Genomic DNA, 19,081 nt, shown 5'->3' on the forward strand with positions numbered 1-19,081 from the left:
CCCCCCCCCCGTCCCTGGGATTCCCTCCCGAGGGGGTTTCCCGTTCAGTGGGAGGGCCCATTTTTTCCCTTTTTTTTCCCCCCGGGGGGCAAAGTTGGAATTTTTGGCCCCCTTAAAATTAAATTTTTTTTGTTTGGGCCCCCAACACGGCTTTTTTTTTTCCCGGTTCCAAAAAAAATATGAACAATCCCCCAAAAACCAAAATCAAATTTCGGGGGTGGGGTTCGGGGGGGAAAAAATCCCGACAAAAAAATTTTTTTTAAAAGGGGGCCTACTTGTTTCAGGGGGTAGGGGGGGGCCAACCCCCCCCCTTTAAAACATTTTTCCCCCCCCCAAAAAAAAAACCCCCCCCCCCCAGGGGGGTTTTAAAGGCCCCCCCCCCCGGGCCCCCCAATCCCCCCCCCCCCCCCCCCCGGCAGGGCGCACCTCTCCCCCCCGCCCCAGCTCCCCTCTGTGACGAGAGAGACGCTGAGGGCTCTCAGCGGCACGCGCAAGCGTCAGCGTCCGTACCTCCCCCCATATATTTTCTTGACCAGCTTCTCGGCCGGGAGGGACAGCTCCTGGGCCGGGACGGCCATCTTCTCGGTCGTCATCTGAGCCCGCATCTGGGGTCAGGCCAGACATGGGGGGGGGGGGGGGAGATAGCAGGCGACTGCGCGGCAAGGCTACAAGAACACACCTTGAACGCCGGCTCCATCTTTTCAGCCGCGACGAACGACTCCTCGAGCGCTGGCGCCGGGGCCAGCGCGTGCGTGGCCAGGGTACCGACGAATGCCCCGCGCCCGACGGCATTACTGTTGTGCAAGGGGCGTGCGGTGGGACAGGGCAATGGGTTTGCGCACCAAAAGCGGAGGTGACGACGAGAAGCGTCTTCATGACGCCGCTCTGATTCGTCTCCATCATGGCTGCCTGAGGCCATGCGTTCTAGACATCTGAGCAGGGCGCGCGCAGAACGGGCCCGGACAGCACAAGGCACACCCCGCGCGCGCGAGCAGGCGCGAGCAGGCGCGCGCGAAAGCAGGGTGTGCGCGAGAGCAGGGCGCGCGAGAGAGAGGAGGGCGCGCGAGAGAGAGCAGGCGCGCGCGAGAGCGGGCGCTACACCCGATGTTCGGCGATTTCGGCGGATTCGGCGATTTTCGGCGATTTCGGGAACCCGCACCGCGCTGGTCGAGGTTGTGCATGGCAATCTTGACCGTCTCGAGGGTCCATGCGGCCGCGTCGAGGGACTCTTCCGACAGCTTCGCCGTGTCGAAGATCTGCTTGCAGAAGCCGCCGCGCGTCGCCTCATCTTTCGCGCGGTACGTCGGGAGTGAGGCCGCGCTGGCTGCGGAAGCGGCAGCGTGCAGTCGCCATCCTCTGCCTCGGGCCGGACAGCACACCGGGCACACTTGCACCGCGCAACAACAGCCTCGCCGGTCAGGCGCACGGTGTCGTCGGGCAGCGTGATGATCTTGTCCATGCTGTCCTCGAAGTGCATCAGCAGCCGGTCGTGCTCGCTATTGGTCGGCCAATGGACGATGGTGGCGGGGAACCAGTCCGTGCTCCCATCCTCGTCCCCTGCTCCCACACACGGCTTCGACGCGCGCTGCCCGCCCCGGCGCGCCCAGTCGGGGTGGTCGTGTGCGTGACGTAACACTCTACCGTATGTTGTTTTAGAGGTGCGAGGCTTTGTTCACAAGAGATTTTATTCAAGAGACTTTATTCACATCTCAGCACCGTCCCACCCGGTCACCGTGCGGGGCGGCCGTGCGGCTGTATGATATCATCCCTGCATGTGCATGTGACGGATGTGTGCCGACCCCTGTGTCATACCCTGATCGCTACGGTTTCTCAGCTCTCCGCGACGCGGAGCGCGTGCATCGCGCCCTTGAGCTCCGCCACCTGGTCGAGCGCGTCGCCGAGCAGCCCCTTGGCCACGCCAAAGTCGCGCAGCTGCTCCACGCCGCCGCTCGCCCGCACCTCGGCGGCGTGGTCGGCCACGAAGCGGCGGCACTGCGCGAGGAGCCGTCCGTCGCCCATCGTGTGCGCCGCCTCGAGCAGCGGCACGGCGGTCGCCGGCGCGACGCTCTCCTGCAGCGCCTGCGCGCAGAGCAGCTCGAGGCGCGGCACCTGGTACATCTGCGCCAGCTCCCGCAGGTCGAGCGCGCGCTGCGCCCTGCCCTCCTCCTCGCCGAGGTCGAACTGGTCGGAGAGGAGGTAGTCGACGAGGGCGGTGAAGCTGGCGAGGCCGGTGTGGGCCACCGTGACCTCGGCGGCGTCGCGCTCCTTCATGCCGATGCCAAACATGGTCCGAAAGACCGGGGACCGAGCGCAGAGGTTGTTTTTGCTCACGTGCTCGATGCGCTCCTCGTCGTCGCCGACCAGGAAGGTGACCATGCCCTGCGGGAGGGTGGCGTCGCCCCGCGTCTTTGCGAGGTCAGCCAGAATGGTGGAGGGCGGAACGACGATCGGGGCAAAGGAGGGAGGCGGAGGAGGCGCCGCCACGCAGACCTGGCGGAGGCCACCGTCCGAGGCAACCAACAGCGTGCTGCCGTCTGGGCTGATGTCGACTTCGACTGGTCCGTTGAGCTCCGCCGCGTCGCCCACGCCATCGACGCTGCCACTGGTGCCGCTGCCCGCGAGCGTCGTCACCTCTCCCGTCGCCACCTCCACCCGCCGGATCTTGTCGTTGCCGTAGTTCGCCACAAATAGCGCGCCGCCGTCTGGGCTGATGGCGACGCCACTTGGGTTGTAGAACTGCGCCGCGTCGCCCACGCCATCGGCGCCGCCCTCTTCGCCGCTGCCCGCGAGCGTGGTCACAGCGCCAGTCGCCACCTCCACCCGCCGGATCTTGTGGTTGCTGGAGTCCGCCACAAACAGCGCGCTCCCGTCCGGGCTGATGGAGATGCCATGTGGGAAGTAGAACTCCGCCGCGTCGCCCACGCCATCCGCGTCTCCCTCGTCGCCGCTGCCAGCGATCGTCGTCACCTCGCCAGTCGCCACCTCCACCCGCCGGATCTTGTGGTTGTGGAAGTCCGCCACAAACAGCGCACTACCATTGGGGCTGATGGCGAGGCCAAGTGGGCTGCAGAACTCCGCCGCGTCGCCCACTCCATCCGCGCCGCCTACCTGGCCGCTGCCCGCGAGCGTGGTCACAGCGCCAGTCGCCACCTCCACCCGCCGGATCTTGTTCCTGGTGAAGTCCGCCACAAACAGCGCGCTCCCGTTGGGGCTGGCAGCAACGGTGTAGAAGACTCCACTTGCCGGCAAGGCTGCAACGCGGCGCACGCGCCCGGCCGCCGAGACGTGTAGCAGCGAGTCCTTGGTCGAGACGTACCAGGCGCCAGCGTGGTCGCTCGCGACGCCAACCGGACCGAGCGATGCCAGAGGGCCGTCCTCGCCCTCGAGCGTGAGCGTGGTGACCTGGCCGACGACACGCGCGCCAAAGATGGGTGCCTCGAAGCCATCCGCGACCGGCACGGGCGCGTCCCCGTCCTCGCCGCCGCCGCCGGTGCGGGCGCGCTTGCGGGCGGCGGACGCCATATACACACACATGAAACACAGGTGGGTGTGCGCCCCCCAACGAAAAGAACGAAAGTCGAGCGGCGCTCGGCTGGCCATGGCCAGCCCCGGCCGCCCTTCCTTGGCCCCCACGCCGCCGCCCGACCGCCCGAGCTCCCCGGGGGGGCAAGGGGCGTGCGGGGGACTCCCCCGCCCGGCCCCGCGGCCCGGCGGCCCCGCCACCCCCTCCTCCTCGCCGCCCGCGCCGCCGGGCGACGCCCGGGCGCCCAGCGCCGAGCGGCGGCCGCCGCCCGCCGGGACCGAGGCCGACCCGCTCCCCCGAACGCTGCTGCAGGGAGGCGGCCCCGGAGCGGGGCCGCCGCTCGCCGCCCCGCCACCCGCGTACTCGCCGGCCGAGCTCCTTGCTGCGCGCCTCGACGGGTGCCGAGCCGCCATGAAGGACATGCAGCTTCTGGACCGGATCCGCGCCCAAAGGGCCCGTATAGACCGCGCGGAAGAACTCCTCCGGTGGCTTTGGGCCGGGGTGCTTGCGTACAAGCGGTTCCGGCCACACTTCCTGCTCTGGCTCGAACGGGCGCAGCACCGGCTGGGCGCCTACGGGCCTGGCGGGGTGGCGCGCCAGCGCGACCTCCAAGCCTTCGTCCTCGCCCTTCCAGACCTTGCGGGACCGCAGAGCGGCTCCTCGGCAGAGTAGGGGAGCAGGGAGCCCCGGGAGAGTAGCCCAAGTTATCCGGGCTTGCGTGGGCGCATCGCACCTCGTCCGCTCCCGCGGCTCGCTTGGCTTCGGCCCTTTTGCCTCCCCCCCCATATTGACCAGCTGCGGGATTTGGCTTTTTTCACTGTATGTTTCATCAAAGCTAGTGCTCCTAGATGCATCAGAGTCGCAACTCTGCATATGAGTTTGTCATCTAGGAGTGGACGCCAAAAATTGTCGTCCCAAGCCGTGGCCTTGGGTAGGTACTGCAAGAAAACCCTTGAATACCGTGTGTCACCGTTTGACATTGAAGCGTCAGAACGTACTATGATATCGAGTATATCGCTGACAGTATCACCCATGGCCCAGACTTCCGGTGTGTTGGGGGAGAGGGGTGGGTTGCGGCTGGGAGGGAGCTCGCAGGAGCGGGGGCTCCGTGGGAACCGCCTCGGCGCGCTTTGCGGGACATCGGGGAGAGTTGTGTGCGCGCGTCGGCGCGGATACAGCAGGGACGGCGCGCCGCGGCAGTCGGCCACTTCGAGCGTTCTCGAAGCGTTCAGACTTGAGAAATAAACGGACACTAGCCGGTGTGCGTCTATCTAAGATTGGTGTCACCGTTTGACGTTGAAGCGTCAGAACGTACTATGATATCGAGTATATCGCTGACAGAATTGTAACTATACTCGAATTTTTTTCTCACAAGAATTATATATATTTCCTTGACATTTCATTACTCACAATGCTTCGCCGCCCACTCCTAAGCGTCATCGTGTGCAATTTGATAGTCGTAGCGTCCGCTATTCACATCCCACATTATGCCCGGGACCCACGCATTCACAACCTTGGGAACACTGGGATGCCTGGTAGAGTCCACGCACACATGGCCCCCGTAGCAACCGCTCTCATCGACCAAATTGCGTATGGTGGTGTGGACGTGAGGCGCGCTTTGCACCAAATGCTTCCGACCGGGAGAGTTGTCGACCTAGGATGCGGCACGGGAAGGAGCACGCCGGCTGGAGCGATTGGTGTGGACACGAGCGGGGAGATGCTTGATGTTGCACGCGCGCTTTCTCCTGGCAAAGTTTTCAAGAGGGCAAACGCTGAAACATACGGCTCTGATGATGAATTTGATGTGTCTCTTCTCTTCTTTGTTCTGCACGAAGCTCCAGGGGACGCTCGCCTCCGCTTGATGAACAATGCGCTCAGGATTGCTAGGCAAGTAATTATAGCAGACATAGCACCAGCCTACAACCCAAGTCAGATGATGCTCACCGGGGAGCCATATGTGCTGTCATATCTTAAGAACATAGAGTGGGAAGTTGCTGGACTTGCTTCTGTCACTGGATGTAGCGTGAAGACCTCCCACATGGCTGCAGGCAGAGTGGTGATTTTTGAGTTGTCTAGGGGCTCTCTGAACTCGACACAGGAGTCAGAGAAATTTAAGTGACCTACGCCTAAGGAAATGTGTATACTTTGTAATATCTGTATATTTGCTTTGTAACATTTTGTATAATTCTTTGGTGTGCATATTTTTATGTGTATACGATACGGCGGGCTCCTCGTCGGTATGGATAGACCCGCTCGATCCATACCGTCCACCTCCCCATAGTATGGAAGTTGATGAATACAATCAATAGTGGTGGGTGTGCGCCCCCCAACGAAAAGAAAGTCGGCCGGCAGTGGGCTGGCCATGGCCAGCCCTGACCGCCCTCTCCCGGCCTCCACGCCGCCGCCCGACCACCCGAGCCCCTCGGGGGGGCAGGGAAGGCGGCGTCCGAGCGCAAATCCGCCGGCCCGGCTCGGGCCCGTGCCTCCCTTACCATGGCTTTTTCCACACGTAAATGTATTCTTTGTATTCAATTTTTGACCCACCCTTATTCCCGTTTCGCCGCCGTGCGCTAAGGGGCATTGGCAGCTTAGTGTCGCACGCGCCCAAGATGCCTGTTGCTGGAATTGCGCTCGTAGCGCTTGTGTTGTTCTTCGTGCTTTGACCCAGGGAGGCCGCCCACACCTCGCCAACAGGATAACTCAAGCGGCATTCTCAAGTCGATCTACTTTAAGATAAGCTTGAACACTTCCTCAATGATTGGGCCACGTGACGCGTAAATGGCGACCGTCATTCCAGAATGCAACGACCGGAGCTGGTAAGGGGGCAAACTAGCTCCCCTCATAGATGGAGTGAGCAGTTCCGAAAGGAGGTCCTTTGCATGCAAAAACGTTGAGAGGACTGTTCTTTTGTCCTGCTCTAGCTCCATCTCTGACTTCTCCTTCTCCCCTGAGTAGGTAATGGTGAGCTTGAGATCTACCATTTTCTTTTCCCTCTCCGAGCCTCGCGTGGCATGGTGGTGCACAAAGGGGTCAAGCTGCCTCCATGTGCAGATGATAATCACGCTTCGCCCCGATGGCCACACGTGTTCATTCAACTCCTCATCACACGGGAGATGCTCGACTACCGCGTCAAAATAGCCCCACGCGTCAACCTTTATTTCAGAGGGCGACATTTGCCAGTGCCTGGCTGGTAATCCGTAGCATAGATACTGCGTCACGATATCGCTCCCAAGCATAAGAGCAGCTTCTTGCTTTCCAACAATAGACCTGCACAGTGGGCATGAGCCTTGTGCGAATCGCAAGTTTGGCAACCAGTTACTCAAGCATGAGGCACAAAATGCGTGCCCACACGCAAGGCTAATATGAGATGGCGTATCATAGCATATGGGACAGATGTCATCACCTCCCTGCTTCTGCACTTCCTCACCTTCTTCCATGAACCCTGCACCTTGCTTTTCAGCTGGAAGCTCTTCTCCAGCCTCCACATCGGTTCGTCGCTTCGGCATTGCACTCTTAGTTACTTACTTACTTAGGGAAAAAAACTGACTTACCAAACTAAAACTCGAGCATTGGACAAACTTGCGCCATGCCTGTCCGCGGCACCGGCGGCGAGGACCCCGCCTCGGCGGAGGCGGAGCACGGAGAGTACGACTACCCGCAGAAGGAGTTACACCGCGACTTCGTGCTCAATGTGTTCGCGGCCCACAAGAAAGGGAAGCTGCTCATCATCGACCACAACGACTGCGCTTTCCTCCAACACGCCCTCCGCCGAGGCTTCTCTCTGCGCAACATCATCGCAGTCTGCTCCTCACCTCCGTCTCCCAATATCTGGCGGCCGTTGCTCGCGCAAAATGCTCAGTGTGTAGGAGTTAGTTACGACGTTCAGAATTACGCAATACGCACGGGCGGAGTGGTGCAGTGCTACGTGACAAACGAAAACGTTTGCTCATCGAGTGGTCAGACAGTGCATTTCTGTCCAAGCTACATCGACGTTGCTCCACCTCCCCCCCCAATGATTCCGCCGGACGCACCTAATTACCCGCCGCCTCTTGTTGCGCCCCGCCCCCTTTCTCCTCCTCCACCGCCGCCAGGGGCGCCACCATCGTCGCCAAACCCACCCTCCCCTCCTCTTCTACCGTTGCCTCCCCCTACTCCCCGCTACCCGCCCCTGGAGCCCCCTTACATCTATGACAATGACCAGCAATCGCCGCCACCCTCGCCACCCTTGCCGCCACCGCCAGGGGCGCCACTGTCGTTGCCAAACCCTCCCTTCCCTCCTTCTCCCCCCACGCCCCCCTCTTCGTCCAGCAACGTTGGAGTCATCGTGGGCGCTGCTGTAGGAGGAACTGTCGCAGCACTTGCTGCTGTATCCCTTTTAGCCTTCCTTCTAATTATGTGAGAAAAAAATCCAAGAGAGAAATCCTTACTGGCCCCTGCGCATTCTTTCGCTCTCCTTCCCCTCGCTCGCGTCCATCCGGGAGAGCAGGAGGCGCGGGCGCCTCGGGAAGGTCTTCATCCACGTGGAGAAGGCGTCCAGGAAGCGGAAGCGTTGAGTGTTGAGTGTTAAGTGTCTAAGGATTTCTCTCTTGGATTTTTTTCTCACATTATACCATATCATGCGTTTGGAGCTGCTGAGGAAAGACGAGCTAAAAGCAAAATGCGCTGCTAGAGACCTCCCCGTAAGTGGCACAAAGGCTCAGCTCGCGAATCGACTGCGGCGGAAGTCGCGAGGTATGTACGGCGGTTTACTAGGTGCAATCGGCACAGGTCTCGCGGCCGGCGCCACAGCTGGAGCAGTAGCAGCAACCGGCATGTACGCTTACGACCGTCGAAAAGGAAAATTACCCCTAAACGGCCTGGTAATTAAGTCCTTGCTTGCCGCATTACGCGATGTGCTTACCTTGCAGAACAGACATATTTTGAATTTCTTTCAAGCAGGTGGGAACAATGAGGGCAGGAGTATGAGTGAGGAGACGTTCAGAAGAATTATATCGGTGGAACCTGTAAGTGTACTGCTTAATATACATGAGCAATTCCCGGGCACCGGACTCGTAATGGAAAAAGAAATAGAAAATAGCATCCTGAGGTATAATTTTCTAGACCCGCATGGAAACCAACCGTGTGGGGAAGCGGGTGGTCCGATGCAGTCGACAATCTCCCCTGGACTTTATCCATCGATCGTTGGTTGAGGATTTGTAATCCAGAGTATACGCTCGCGCAGCTGGGCTTTTTTGTCAGCAGAAAGATCGAGAAGCTGACCTTCGACGACGGAGAACGTGTCGAAATCATGCGCGTGGGAGACTTGGAATTCGGTGTAGCGTGGTTCTATCTCGTCAAGGGCTCGGGAGTTTTCATAACCTTGCCGAATCCGCTTCGATATGCTGTGAAGGACAAGAAGCTTCTCGCCGGCGATGCTCCATTCGGTGTGGACCTTTCCGACATGGGCGTGGCCCAAGAGCTGAGGAAATCCTCGTTGAACGCCCTAATTTTTAAGGTGAAAAACAGGCTGGAATTGGTGCTAAATTGTCCGTGGCAATTCGGATTCTGTGGAGCTTGTGTCAAAGGAATGGAGTACTCGACTGGACGAACCGCTCCAATCCCAATCGAGTGTCGGGATGACAACGTGCTGTACTGGATTTCATTCATTTTATTGTGTGCGCTCATCCTTCTTTCTAGAGGCCGAGACAAGGCGGGCTTGGCTCTCTCGACCCTACTTATTCTCTCGATGGCACCCTTTGCCGTGAAATATCGACCAACTCGCTTTGAGATGCTGAAACGGTAAGCGCACGGGCGCCGAGCCCCCCTTTCCGCGTGCTTCAAGGCGGCGCCGGGGTCTGCTATTGTCGTGGAATGCATGAGCGAGCTCGCCGAGATTGCGCCAGCAGCGGCAGCAGCGCAGCGAGACGGCGGCCGCCGCCGGGGGAAGGCGGCGTCGAAGAAGCGGTCGCGCGACGAGTCGCTGGCGCGCAACTTGCTCGAGGGGGAGTGGGAATAGGATGCCTCCACGCCTCTATGCCCTGATCAAGCACGTACCCCACCCATCACGGGGTTATCACAGTTGCAGTAGTCGTCAGTCGTCTGAGCAATATTTTCTTCTCCACACTAAATGCGGCCTCTTGAGTTAGGTAATCTCCCACAAGAATTACGGGATCATATATCTGCAACATTTGAATCAGCGAGGGATCTTATCAGTTGGTTAAAAGTGAATAGCACTTTTCTAAGCAGACAAAAACGGGAAGAAATCGAGAGCGTGCTTCGGCAGTACAGGGGTGAGGTTGAATTGTGGAGCGGAGTCGCACATAAGTTTTACGAAGTCAGGAATAAAGTAGCCGAAGGGTGGAATAACATTCCAGCGGTTCGAATGTCAAACGGAGTAACGGCATTCCCTGCGGATGATCTCTACATTCAAATGCTCCAGGAGATAATTATGAGGATACAAGCATTTTTGACAGACGTACCTTTAAGAATTTCTTTAAACTTGGATGTCTACGTAACTGACCGCCCTCCCGGTCAATGGACGACATCCTTACGACCCGGTGCGGGTTTCCTTTTCGAATTGTCATTAGGTAAAACCCTAGGAAGCGGCGATGGACGATACTATCGTTTCAATTGGATTGAAACGATCCTAGATGCTGTACGCGTCTCAAAGTTTCTCAAAGACCTGACGACGCGCATTAGCCCCGACGCCCTGGTAGTCGAAAAGGATCGTTTCATAAGCGCTATACGTGACACTGGACTCGAAAATCTTGACCTGTCCGGTTCATGGCTGACCAGAGGAGATTTAGGCACAATAATAGAGGCTCTAAGAGAGAACGCAACAAACTTTCAGGACCAAAGACGGCGGGGTCAACTTCGAGTTGTAAACCTGAACAACATCAGCTTGGTGGGGCCACTCGTGGGACAGGGTCCTTACTCCCCGGGGACTCAAAAAGAATGGGAGGACTTTGCTCAGATACTTCCTGGAAATATGGTCTTGGAAAAGCTATCTTTGGGCGGTATCGATAATGAAGAGGCCTTCTATCGTGCATGCACAGCCTTTAAAACAGTACTTCAAGGGCCGGGACAAATGGCGCTCAACGAGTTGCATATCTCATATAAATATGAACGTGCCTCTTCCGCCGCATATGAACGTGTGAGGGTGCAGCGTGAAGAACTCAAAAATCTGCTCAGAGAGAGGAGACAGAGATACGCCGGCGAGGGGGTAGGATCAAGCTATGGCGGAGGTCGGGGAGCTCGGGCAAGGAAGCGGCGGGGCGGGGGCGGCAGCGCAGCGGCCGCCCGACGCAGTGGAGCGTCCGCCCGGCTGGATGAGCTGCTGAAGCCGCGCCTGGTCGAGATGGCGCGGCGGAGGGGCGTGCGGGGCTCCTCAAGCATGCGCAAGGCCGAGCTCGTGCGCGCCCTCGCCCGGTAGGCCCTCGTCCTGTTGTGGCGAGGCGTGGGGCGCGCCAGCAGCGGCAGCAGCGCAGCGAGACGGCGGCCGCCGCCGGGAGAAGGCGGCGTCCGAGCGCAAATCCGCCGGCCCGCCGGCCCGCCGGCCCACCGCCGACCTTCCCGAACCGGCTCGGGCCCGCATCCACCCGGTGGGGCCGGTCATCGCGGGCGGCGCGGGCGGCGGGCGGCGAGCGGCGGGCGGCGGCGGCCGCCGCGGGCCGCGGGCGGAGCGGAGGGGCCGTCCCGGCCGTCGGGGGGGTGCCCCCGGCCTCCCCCCGGCCCCGCGCCCCCACGCGGGCCGCTCGGGGCGCCGCGGGGGGCGCCGGGGGGGCCCGGGAGGGGCGCGGGGCCGATTTTCGTTGGACTTTCGTTGCCGGCGCACACAGCGCCGCGCGAACAACAAGGGCTGGATTCGGGACACGGACGTGTGCGGGCGAGCATCCAAAACACTGACGCAGTCTCGTAGCTTTGCGTTTGGCCCCGTTTGTGCCGCGTCTTGTGCCCCCGACGAATGTCTCTTATAAAATGAACTCGGGGCATCGCGCCAGCACGCCTCTCGGTGTGAGTGAGTGAGTGAGTATTCTTGATACGAAACCACGACGACACACACCAGTCGACTCGCATCGGTTGCCTCCATGTACGGCGGGGCTATTCTCGCGCCCACACCACCTGGCTCCAACGTGGACACGCCCATAGCTGGGGACACTACTAGGTTCACGCATGGCATCAGAAGTTTTATCTCTGGGCCCCGAAAGGCATCTCTAGCAGCGTCGTTACGCATGCGCCCTCCCCTCCTGGGCGCATGCGCCTCACATCTCGCCAGAGCATAAGCTCTTGGTGTGCGGCGAGACGAGTTTTTCGCCATCGCAGCGAGCAGCAAGCCACTCGCCGCAGCAGCCGGAGGCATCGCCGCAGCGCTGTCTGCGCCGCGGTCCCGCACCCGTCGACGAAGCTCCCCCCGCGGAAGTCCGCGCGTAGCCACGCCTTGACGATCGAGATGAGCGCGCTCGAAGCTCGCCCACCTACTGCCCCTGAGAGTTGGTTACGAGTGGGATCGGCTCCCCCCCTTGGGATGCATCAAAGCTTCCACGACCTCGCACCCAACATCACAGGCGGGATCAGAGAGAGACTCCACACCGGACACCGCCCAGGCACAGACTCCCTACCCGTCCATCGCACAGGGCCCCCTCGGAGCAGCCCACACACAATCACGCATCGGCAGATTGAGTGCCTGAGTCAGGCAGACAGCACAGACAAGGAGAGGAGAGAGAGAGGAGAGAGAGAGAGAGAGGAGAGAGGAGAGGGTGAGGGAGTGTGCACACGTGAGGAGTGGGAGGGTGTCTGTGGTGGGCTGTAGTCCTACTACGTGGTTACAACCACGCGCCCCTCAGGAGCTTAAGGTTGCTCCCGGCCCAGTGGGGATTTTGGCCTACTCAGTGACCGTCTGTGACAGCCTTTTCTTTTTGAAAAGGTTCACCTCCGCATGGAGGACCGCCCTTCGGGCACCATCACGCCCTCCGGGCATACTCCGAACTCCCACACGCCAATACACGCGCGGCCGGCGCCTCTCATGCCCTTCTCCAGGCACACCGCGTGAAAACTGCGCGTACGTCCCCGCGCGCACGCAAACACGCGCAGCGCCATTTCAGAGCTGTGCCCATGTGCGTCTGCCCTGTGCTGGCGCCCCATGGCCGTCCCGCGCCGCCCGCACCAGCTGCGCGCCCCTCGCACTACCAGAGCAAGCCGCATATCCACTCACGCCGCGACGCGCGCGCCGCAGCACACCTCACCAGCACACCTGCGCCTTTTTGCGCCCTGTGCAGGCTCTGCAGACTGCTTCTGGCATCTCATAAGCGGCTGTACCAGGACGCGCCGCGAGTGAGACGCAGATCCGGCACCGCGCAGGCGCGCACGCACGCCCGCACGCGCGCGCGCGCGCGCGCGCGCGCTTCCGCTCTCTGCTGCACAGACTGCCAGCCTGCACACACAGCATACAGCACCATGTGCACGCATACGCCTGACGATGCAGCCCGCACTCCACAACAATAGCCTGCCTCACGCCTCACCACGCCACCCCGCGCTCACACCGCCAGCAGCCCGATCAGAGAAACTGCAGCGCGCGCCTCTGCACGCCTGCAGTCTCTCTGCACTCTGAGCCTTCTCAATCCACCCCGCCGCCGCGCCTCCCCAGGCACACCGCAGCGAAGATGTGAGTCGAAGTATTGGATATCGGCCGAGCCTGCGCCTGCCGCACACAGTTCTTTTTACTGCCAAAGCATAAAAAGAAAAACACGAGGGCGACTTGCACTTTGGTCTTTGGACTTTGCACTTTGCACTTTGCACTAAGCGCAAATTTTACGTATGTGCATAGTGCAAAGAAAAAACACCGGAACCCACTTCCCCCCTCCCCCCCGAGAGCGACGACCAGCAGCAACGACCTAGAGCAGCGTCCTGCCGAGTGTGTGTAGCACCGACGCAGACGCACCCCAGGCACTACACTACGACGGCTAGGCAGACCTCACCAGTCCGATAAGGATCAACTGGAAGGTTGAACCTCGAGCTTAGACAGAACGGGCGCGACAGACTCCAGGGGAGATCACGCTCTACTCGGGGCACCAAGGAGGAAAACCGAAACCGTTTGGGTGCCCAACAAAAACCCAAACGCCACAGCCTAAAAGTCACACCTCCCCCCCACGTCCCCCCCCCCTTGGGGACGTAGCGCACGCCCTTACTCGGAGAGAGTGGGGGGGGAGGGGGGGTGGGGGAATAGGAGGAGCCAACGAGCGCGGAGTAAGGTCCACAGTAGAGAGGCCGGCATTTAAGGCGTAACTTCACCCTCGCTCACCTCGAGTATATCTAGGCGCCCTGGTGCAGTCGGTCTTCGGATCAGCGGCCAGCTTCCCATCTAGGGCAGGGAACCCCCAGCGACGCTAGTGTGGCCTACGGTAGCCATAGCTTGTACGCGATCCCGGGGCAGGGGGGTGTGGACTCTGGAGCTCCAAGAGAGGATAGAGAGAGGACCTGCAATTTTTTTTTTCGTATGAACTTCGCAGGCGGACGTGGGCGCCCGCACGACAGTGCAGCTCGTCAACAGCCACAACGGTCGTCAGCTGTCTGCCGGCGCCGACAGCGTGAATAACACCATCCGCGTGAATGCTACGCGGGCTGCACGTGCGCGTTTGCGGGCCTGTGCCGACAACGTCTCGCTCCTCTTCTATAGCGACGAATGGGTCAAGGGCGGGCCCGTGCCGGACAACGACGCGCGGCTGGTCGCGCTGCTCAATCAGATGAACAATAGCAAATGCGTCGTGCCGCCGCCCTTTGGCAAACTAAAGGCGTTCAAGCTCTCGGAATCACTCGCCAAACGGCACCGCAGCGGTGCGATCGTCGACGTATTTCGGATCGCCATGGAGGACCACAGCGCCAGGGCGGTGACTACATCCAACGTACATCACACCGACTCGTTGGTCGATAAGCCGGCGCCAAAGGAAAGATCAAAGGCGTTCAAGTTGCCGTCGGCAGGCTTCTACGCTGTCCACGCGGCGCTTTTGCTCTGCAGCTCGGTGTCGCTCTTTGGCTTTCAGGACAGCCCCCAAAAGACCTTTCACTACTGGGGCAACCAATCAGCACTCGACGCCTCCGGCAGCAGACGCTTCCACAACTTTGAAGCCGAGCACGAGTACTATCAGCGCAGGCTGAAGGACAGCGCGCGCGTGTGTGTCGCACAGGGTTCGTGTATCGTGATTTCACATGGAAACAGCGAATCGATTTCACTTTCACTTTCACTTCACATTTCATGTGAAACGAAATTTCACTTTTCCGCGAGCGAGTGTGAACGTGACGGATGCTCCCACCGAGTTCCGACACTCTGACACTCACTTCACACTGGCGTGCTGTGGGCGAATACGGTGCCGATGGTGGGATGAACTCTCTCTCAGCAGGCGAGTATTGGGAGTATTTGCAGTCGAGAGTATCATTCTCGACGCATTGGGAGGGCGGCCGCGGCGGTGTAGGGGCGGCGGCGAGCTCCCGGTGGCAAATACTCGCCTCACAGTCCAAGATGGCGGCTCGCGCCCCCGGCCGTGCTCTGGCGTGCCTCTCTAGTCCCGCCTGCCACCCAGATACCGAGGGCGGGGCGCACTCTTCGACTTGGGCTATTATCTGGCCTCGGGAGGGCGGCCGCGGCGGTGTAGGGGCGGCGGCGAGCTCCCGGTGGCAAATACTCGCCTCACAGTCCAAGATGGCGGCTCGCGCCCCCGGCCGTGCTCTGGCGTGCCTCTCTAGTCCCGCCTGCCACCCAGATACCGAGGGCGGGGCGCACTCTTCGACTTGGGCTATTATCTGGCCTCGGGAGGGCGGCGGCGGCGGTGTAGGGGCGGCGGCGAGCTCCCGGTGGCAAATACTCGCCTCACAGTCCAAGATGGCGGCTCGCGCCCCCGATTTTTTTTTGCCCAAATCACCCCGTTTTTGCCCATTTTCGGTCACCCGTCAAAATATCTGAAGATCTGACCGGGGGATTCTCCCCAAACCTTGCTCAGCTGATCCAGCACGGGCCGTAGGCCAGCCCTGGGCAAAGAAACCAGTACCTCATCGGGCTTCCCTGAGCGTCACAGCTCGGTGATCGCGCCGGCCGGACACCACTGTAACGTCCGTTCCGGGCGTTTGAACGCGACCTTCGGGGGCAAAGACATGGGCTCTATGGCTCAGACTGGACTCCTCTTGGTCCCTTCTGATGCCCTAGGCCACACCTGGGCCTTACCTGGGGTCGTAGGGGCCGGGCAGGGTTTGCCCCCCCCCAACTGGCCCGAAGAACCTTAATGCCCGCAACCCTGGCGAGGTACTCCCACGCCTCTCGGGGTTTTTGTCTGGCCGAGTCAACCTGCTGGGGCGAGCCTCGGCGAGACTGCGTCAGCTGTTCCCACAGCAGGCTGGAAGTACCTCGCGCGCCGCAACCCAACTGTCCAAACAACCGTCCCGCCCCCCACAGAAATCGCCGCGTCACCCGGAGGCGTCACAGACCGGGTAGGCCAGCCACGCCAACGCCAAACGCGCATATCCAGCAGTGCCCCCTAGTCCCAGTCCGATCCTTCTCGCTCTCTCCTCCCTGTCCGAAGCGAAGCACTACATGATGCAGCCGGGCTTCGCGCGCGGCTGCGCCTCTGGCGCCGGGCTCGCCACGGCCTGCGCGCTCGTCCTGGCCTTCCTCGCGTGGCGACAGCTGCCCGCCCAGCCCGGCCAAACCGGCGGCTCGTGGGGCTCGAATGGCATCAGCGAATCGTCGTCGGGTGCACTCTTCCGCGCCGTAAAGGTGCGTTCGTACCAGGGTCCGCGGCGCTTCGCGGACTGGCGGCCGAGGCCGGATGCCAAGAAGGGAGCGCCGTCAAAGGAGTGCAGGCAGTGGGCGGTGGTCACCTCGATCTTCCCGCCGACACAGACGGTGCGGCAGCTCGCCGCTCTACCATCGTGGTGCGTGGTCGTGGCGGGCGACAAGAAGGGCCCCGTCGAGTACAACCTCTCTGGCGTCCTCTACCTGACGCCAGCCATGCAGGCAGCTTGGACCTCCTCCCTGCGGCTTGGATCTCCTCCCTGCGGCGCTGGCCTCGCTTCGCGCCCCCCGCTCCACGGCTCGCCCCGCGCACCGCTGCCCAGCCCGCCTTCTCTCGGCTTGGCAGGAGGCGCTCCCCTTCGAGTCCAAGGCGGAGCTGCGCTGGAACCACTTTGGCCGCAAGAACCTCGGCTTCCTCTATGCGATCCAGCACGGCGCCCGCTGGGTGTACGACACCGACGACGACAACGAGCTCCTCTTCCCGGGCCCGCGCGCGATCCCGATCCCGCCGCCCGACGCGCTCGCCGACGAGGTGTACACGTCCGCGCGCCTCTACAACCTCTACCACCACCTCGCCGTCCTCCCGGGCAAGGCGCGCAGCCCACCACACACCGCCACGCCCACACACCGCCACGCCACCACACACCGCCACGCCCACACGCCACCACACACCGCGCTCCACCATCACACCGCACGCCACCATCGCACCACCGCTGCACCCAGCCGCCTGCACCCCGGATCCCCGCCGCCCCCCCCCCCGAGCCCGGCGCGCCTCTAACGCCCGAGATTACCCGAGATTACCCGAGATTACCCGAGCCCGGCGCGCCTCTAACGCCCGGCCCTCGAGCCCGGCCCACCCGCGTCGCAGGCGCACCTCCCCTGGCGCACCTGGCCGCGCGGCTTCCCGCTCGAGTCCATCAAGGACAACGCAACCACGTCCGCCGCCTTCCGCCGGCGCGCCCGGCCCTCGCGCCACATCCAAACCCTGGCCCTGACTCTTACCCTGCCCTGGCCAGAACACCCTAGGCGCGCCTGGCCCTCGCGCCGCATCGGCGTCTTCCAGTCCCTCGCGAACCACGACCCCGACGTGGACGGCATCTACCGGCTCACCCAGGACCTGCCCCTCTCCTTCAAGCCCTCCCTCGCCGGCACCGGAACCTCGTCCGCAGCGCTCGCAGGCCGGCCCCTCCCCTCTCCGTGGAGGCCCGGCGAGGCGGCGCCCGAGGCGGCGCGGCCTCCGCGCACCGGCCCCGCGCCGAGCCGGCAAGGCTCTGGCCGCTCGCTGGCCGAGCAGGGCGGGGGCGGCGGGCAGGGCGCGGTGGCGGCGGCCAGCAGGGGCGGTCGGCGGCTGAGCGGCGCGGAGGGGCGCGCCGCGCCGCCTCCGCTCCACAGTGCCGCCGCCGCCGCTGGCGGCGGCGGCGGCGGCGCGGCGCATGCGGCGAGGCCATCTGCAGCGCGGGCGGGCGGCGGCGCCTCCTCGCGCGCTATCACTCTGCGCGAGGGCAGCATGATGCCGTACAACGCCCAGGCGACGCTGCACGCGCAGCGCGCCCTCTGGTCGCTGCTGCTCCCGTGCTCCGTGCACGGGCGGGTGACCGACATCTGGCGCGCCTACTTCGCGCAGCGGCTGCTCTGGGACGTCGGGCTGCGGCTCGCCTTCTCGCCGCCGTGGGTGGTCCAGTTCCGCAACGCGCACAACTACCTCGCCGACTTCAACTCGGAGGTGCCTCTCTACCAGCAGGCGGGCGCGCTGGTCGGGGCGCTGCTCCGCTGGCAGCCGGCGGCGAGGACGCTGCCCGGCCGCTTCGAGGAGCTCTACGTCCACATGTACGAGCTCGGCATCGTCGGCCTCTCCGACGTGCGGCTGGCCCAGGCTTGGCTCGCCGACCTCGACCGCATCGGCTACCCCTTCCCGCCGATCCTCGACCGGCCTCCGCGGGCGGTCAAGCCGGCGAGGAGCGGCGGGGTGCGAGAGAGGCATGGAGAGAGGAGGGCCGCGACGAGTGGCGCCGGCCAGGCTACGTAGAGACTAGAGTCCAAAACGTGAGGAGCCGCCGAGGTCCTGAGCGCTGAGGAGGGCGCAGAGAGGAGTTTTTGTCCGGCGCGTGGTCTCTCTCATAAATGATTCTAGGGGACTCTTCTCTTCAGTCCACGACGAGCCTCTCTCGGACTCGGTCGCCTCGACCGTGTTCACACGCACATCATGCGCTTGGTGGGCCGCGGCGGCCGGGGCGGCGCAGCCGCAGGAGGTTACCTCGTGCCCCGCAAGGTGAGATCATACGTCCGTCGCTTCCGAGGGTCCGAGAGCACCGCGTGCGCCTCCTGGAGTCGCTTGAACGACTCCTCTGCCAGCGCCTCGCCATTCTTGTCGGGGTGGAGCTTACGTGCTAGCTTTCGGAACGCCTTTCGGACCTCCTCCTCGCTCGCCGTGCGCGGCAGCGAGAGCACCGTGTAGTGTGTCTCCGCGCGCAGCACTGCTCTCATCAGCTGAGCCAGCTGCGTGTCCTCTGGCGTCTGCTGCGGCGCCGCGGGCTCGCGCCCATCGCCCGCCCCGCTGCGGCGCGTCTCTCCCCACACCGCCCGCGGTGCTGCCGCCGCCTGCGCCGCCAGCCAGAGCAGCCCGGCCGTGAGCATGGCCCACAGATGGGCGAGGGCGGCGGCAAAGGCGGCAAAGGCGGCGACGAGCGCGGTGGACACGGCGTTACCCTCCACCCAGGCTGCCGAAGCACGCCCACCCGCCGCCTCCGTGTCTTTTGGGCGTGCCGCGTCCGCCCCAGGCCCCGCCGCCGCCCCTGCCGCCG

The 19,081-nt window shown here is 62.6% G+C and overlaps 4 protein-coding genes across 4 annotated transcripts; 2 read left to right on the plus strand and 2 right to left on the minus strand.

The window, feature by feature from the left end:
* Positions 1 to 1,672: 1,672 nt before the first annotated feature.
* EMIHUDRAFT_444112 (hypothetical protein) lies at positions 1,673 to 3,543 on the minus strand. The gene has a single exon (XM_005775826.1). It carries the CDS (start codon positions 3,532 to 3,534, stop codon positions 1,831 to 1,833), a length of 1,704 nt encoding a protein of 567 aa, XP_005775883.1. The 5' UTR covers positions 3,535 to 3,543; the 3' UTR covers positions 1,673 to 1,830.
* A 10,564-nt stretch (positions 3,544 to 14,107) lies between these two features.
* On the plus strand, positions 14,108 to 14,756 carry EMIHUDRAFT_239636 (hypothetical protein; the record flags this gene model as incomplete). The annotated part of the gene is made up of 3 exons (XM_005775827.1): positions 14,108 to 14,125; positions 14,191 to 14,667; positions 14,715 to 14,756. 3 exons carry the CDS (start codon positions 14,108 to 14,110, stop codon positions 14,754 to 14,756), a joined length of 537 nt encoding a protein of 178 aa, XP_005775884.1.
* A 1,323-nt stretch (positions 14,757 to 16,079) lies between these two features.
* EMIHUDRAFT_239637 (hypothetical protein) lies at positions 16,080 to 18,306 on the plus strand (the record flags this gene model as incomplete). Its single annotated transcript, XM_005775828.1, has 5 exons — positions 16,080 to 16,475; positions 16,627 to 16,812; positions 17,149 to 17,216; positions 17,307 to 17,367; positions 17,782 to 18,306. The coding sequence occupies 5 exons, from the start codon at positions 16,080 to 16,082 to the stop codon at positions 18,304 to 18,306; spliced, it is 1,236 nt and encodes a 411-aa protein (XP_005775885.1).
* A 77-nt stretch (positions 18,307 to 18,383) lies between these two features.
* Positions 18,384 to 18,787, minus strand: EMIHUDRAFT_368102 (hypothetical protein). Its single transcript, XM_005775829.1, has one exon. The coding sequence runs from the start codon at positions 18,762 to 18,764 to the stop codon at positions 18,531 to 18,533; it is 234 nt and encodes a 77-aa protein (XP_005775886.1). The 5' UTR covers positions 18,765 to 18,787; the 3' UTR covers positions 18,384 to 18,530.
* Between the last annotated feature and the right edge of the window lie 294 nt (positions 18,788 to 19,081).

This window comes from Emiliania huxleyi, assembly GCF_000372725.1.
Source record: "Emiliania huxleyi CCMP1516 unplaced genomic scaffold EMIHUscaffold_292, whole genome shotgun sequence".
Lineage (NCBI taxonomy): Eukaryota > Haptophyta > Isochrysidales > Noelaerhabdaceae > Emiliania > Emiliania huxleyi.

What these genes read in the sequence shown, in the direction of transcription:
- EMIHUDRAFT_444112 (XM_005775826.1), bottom strand. Translation starts at nt 3,534, where the DNA reads ATGTGTGTGTATATGGCGTCCGCCGCCCGCAAGCGCGCCCGCACCGGC.
- EMIHUDRAFT_368102 (XM_005775829.1), bottom strand. Translation starts at nt 18,764, where the DNA reads ATGAGAGCAGTGCTGCGCGCGGAGACACACTACACGGTGCTCTCGCTG.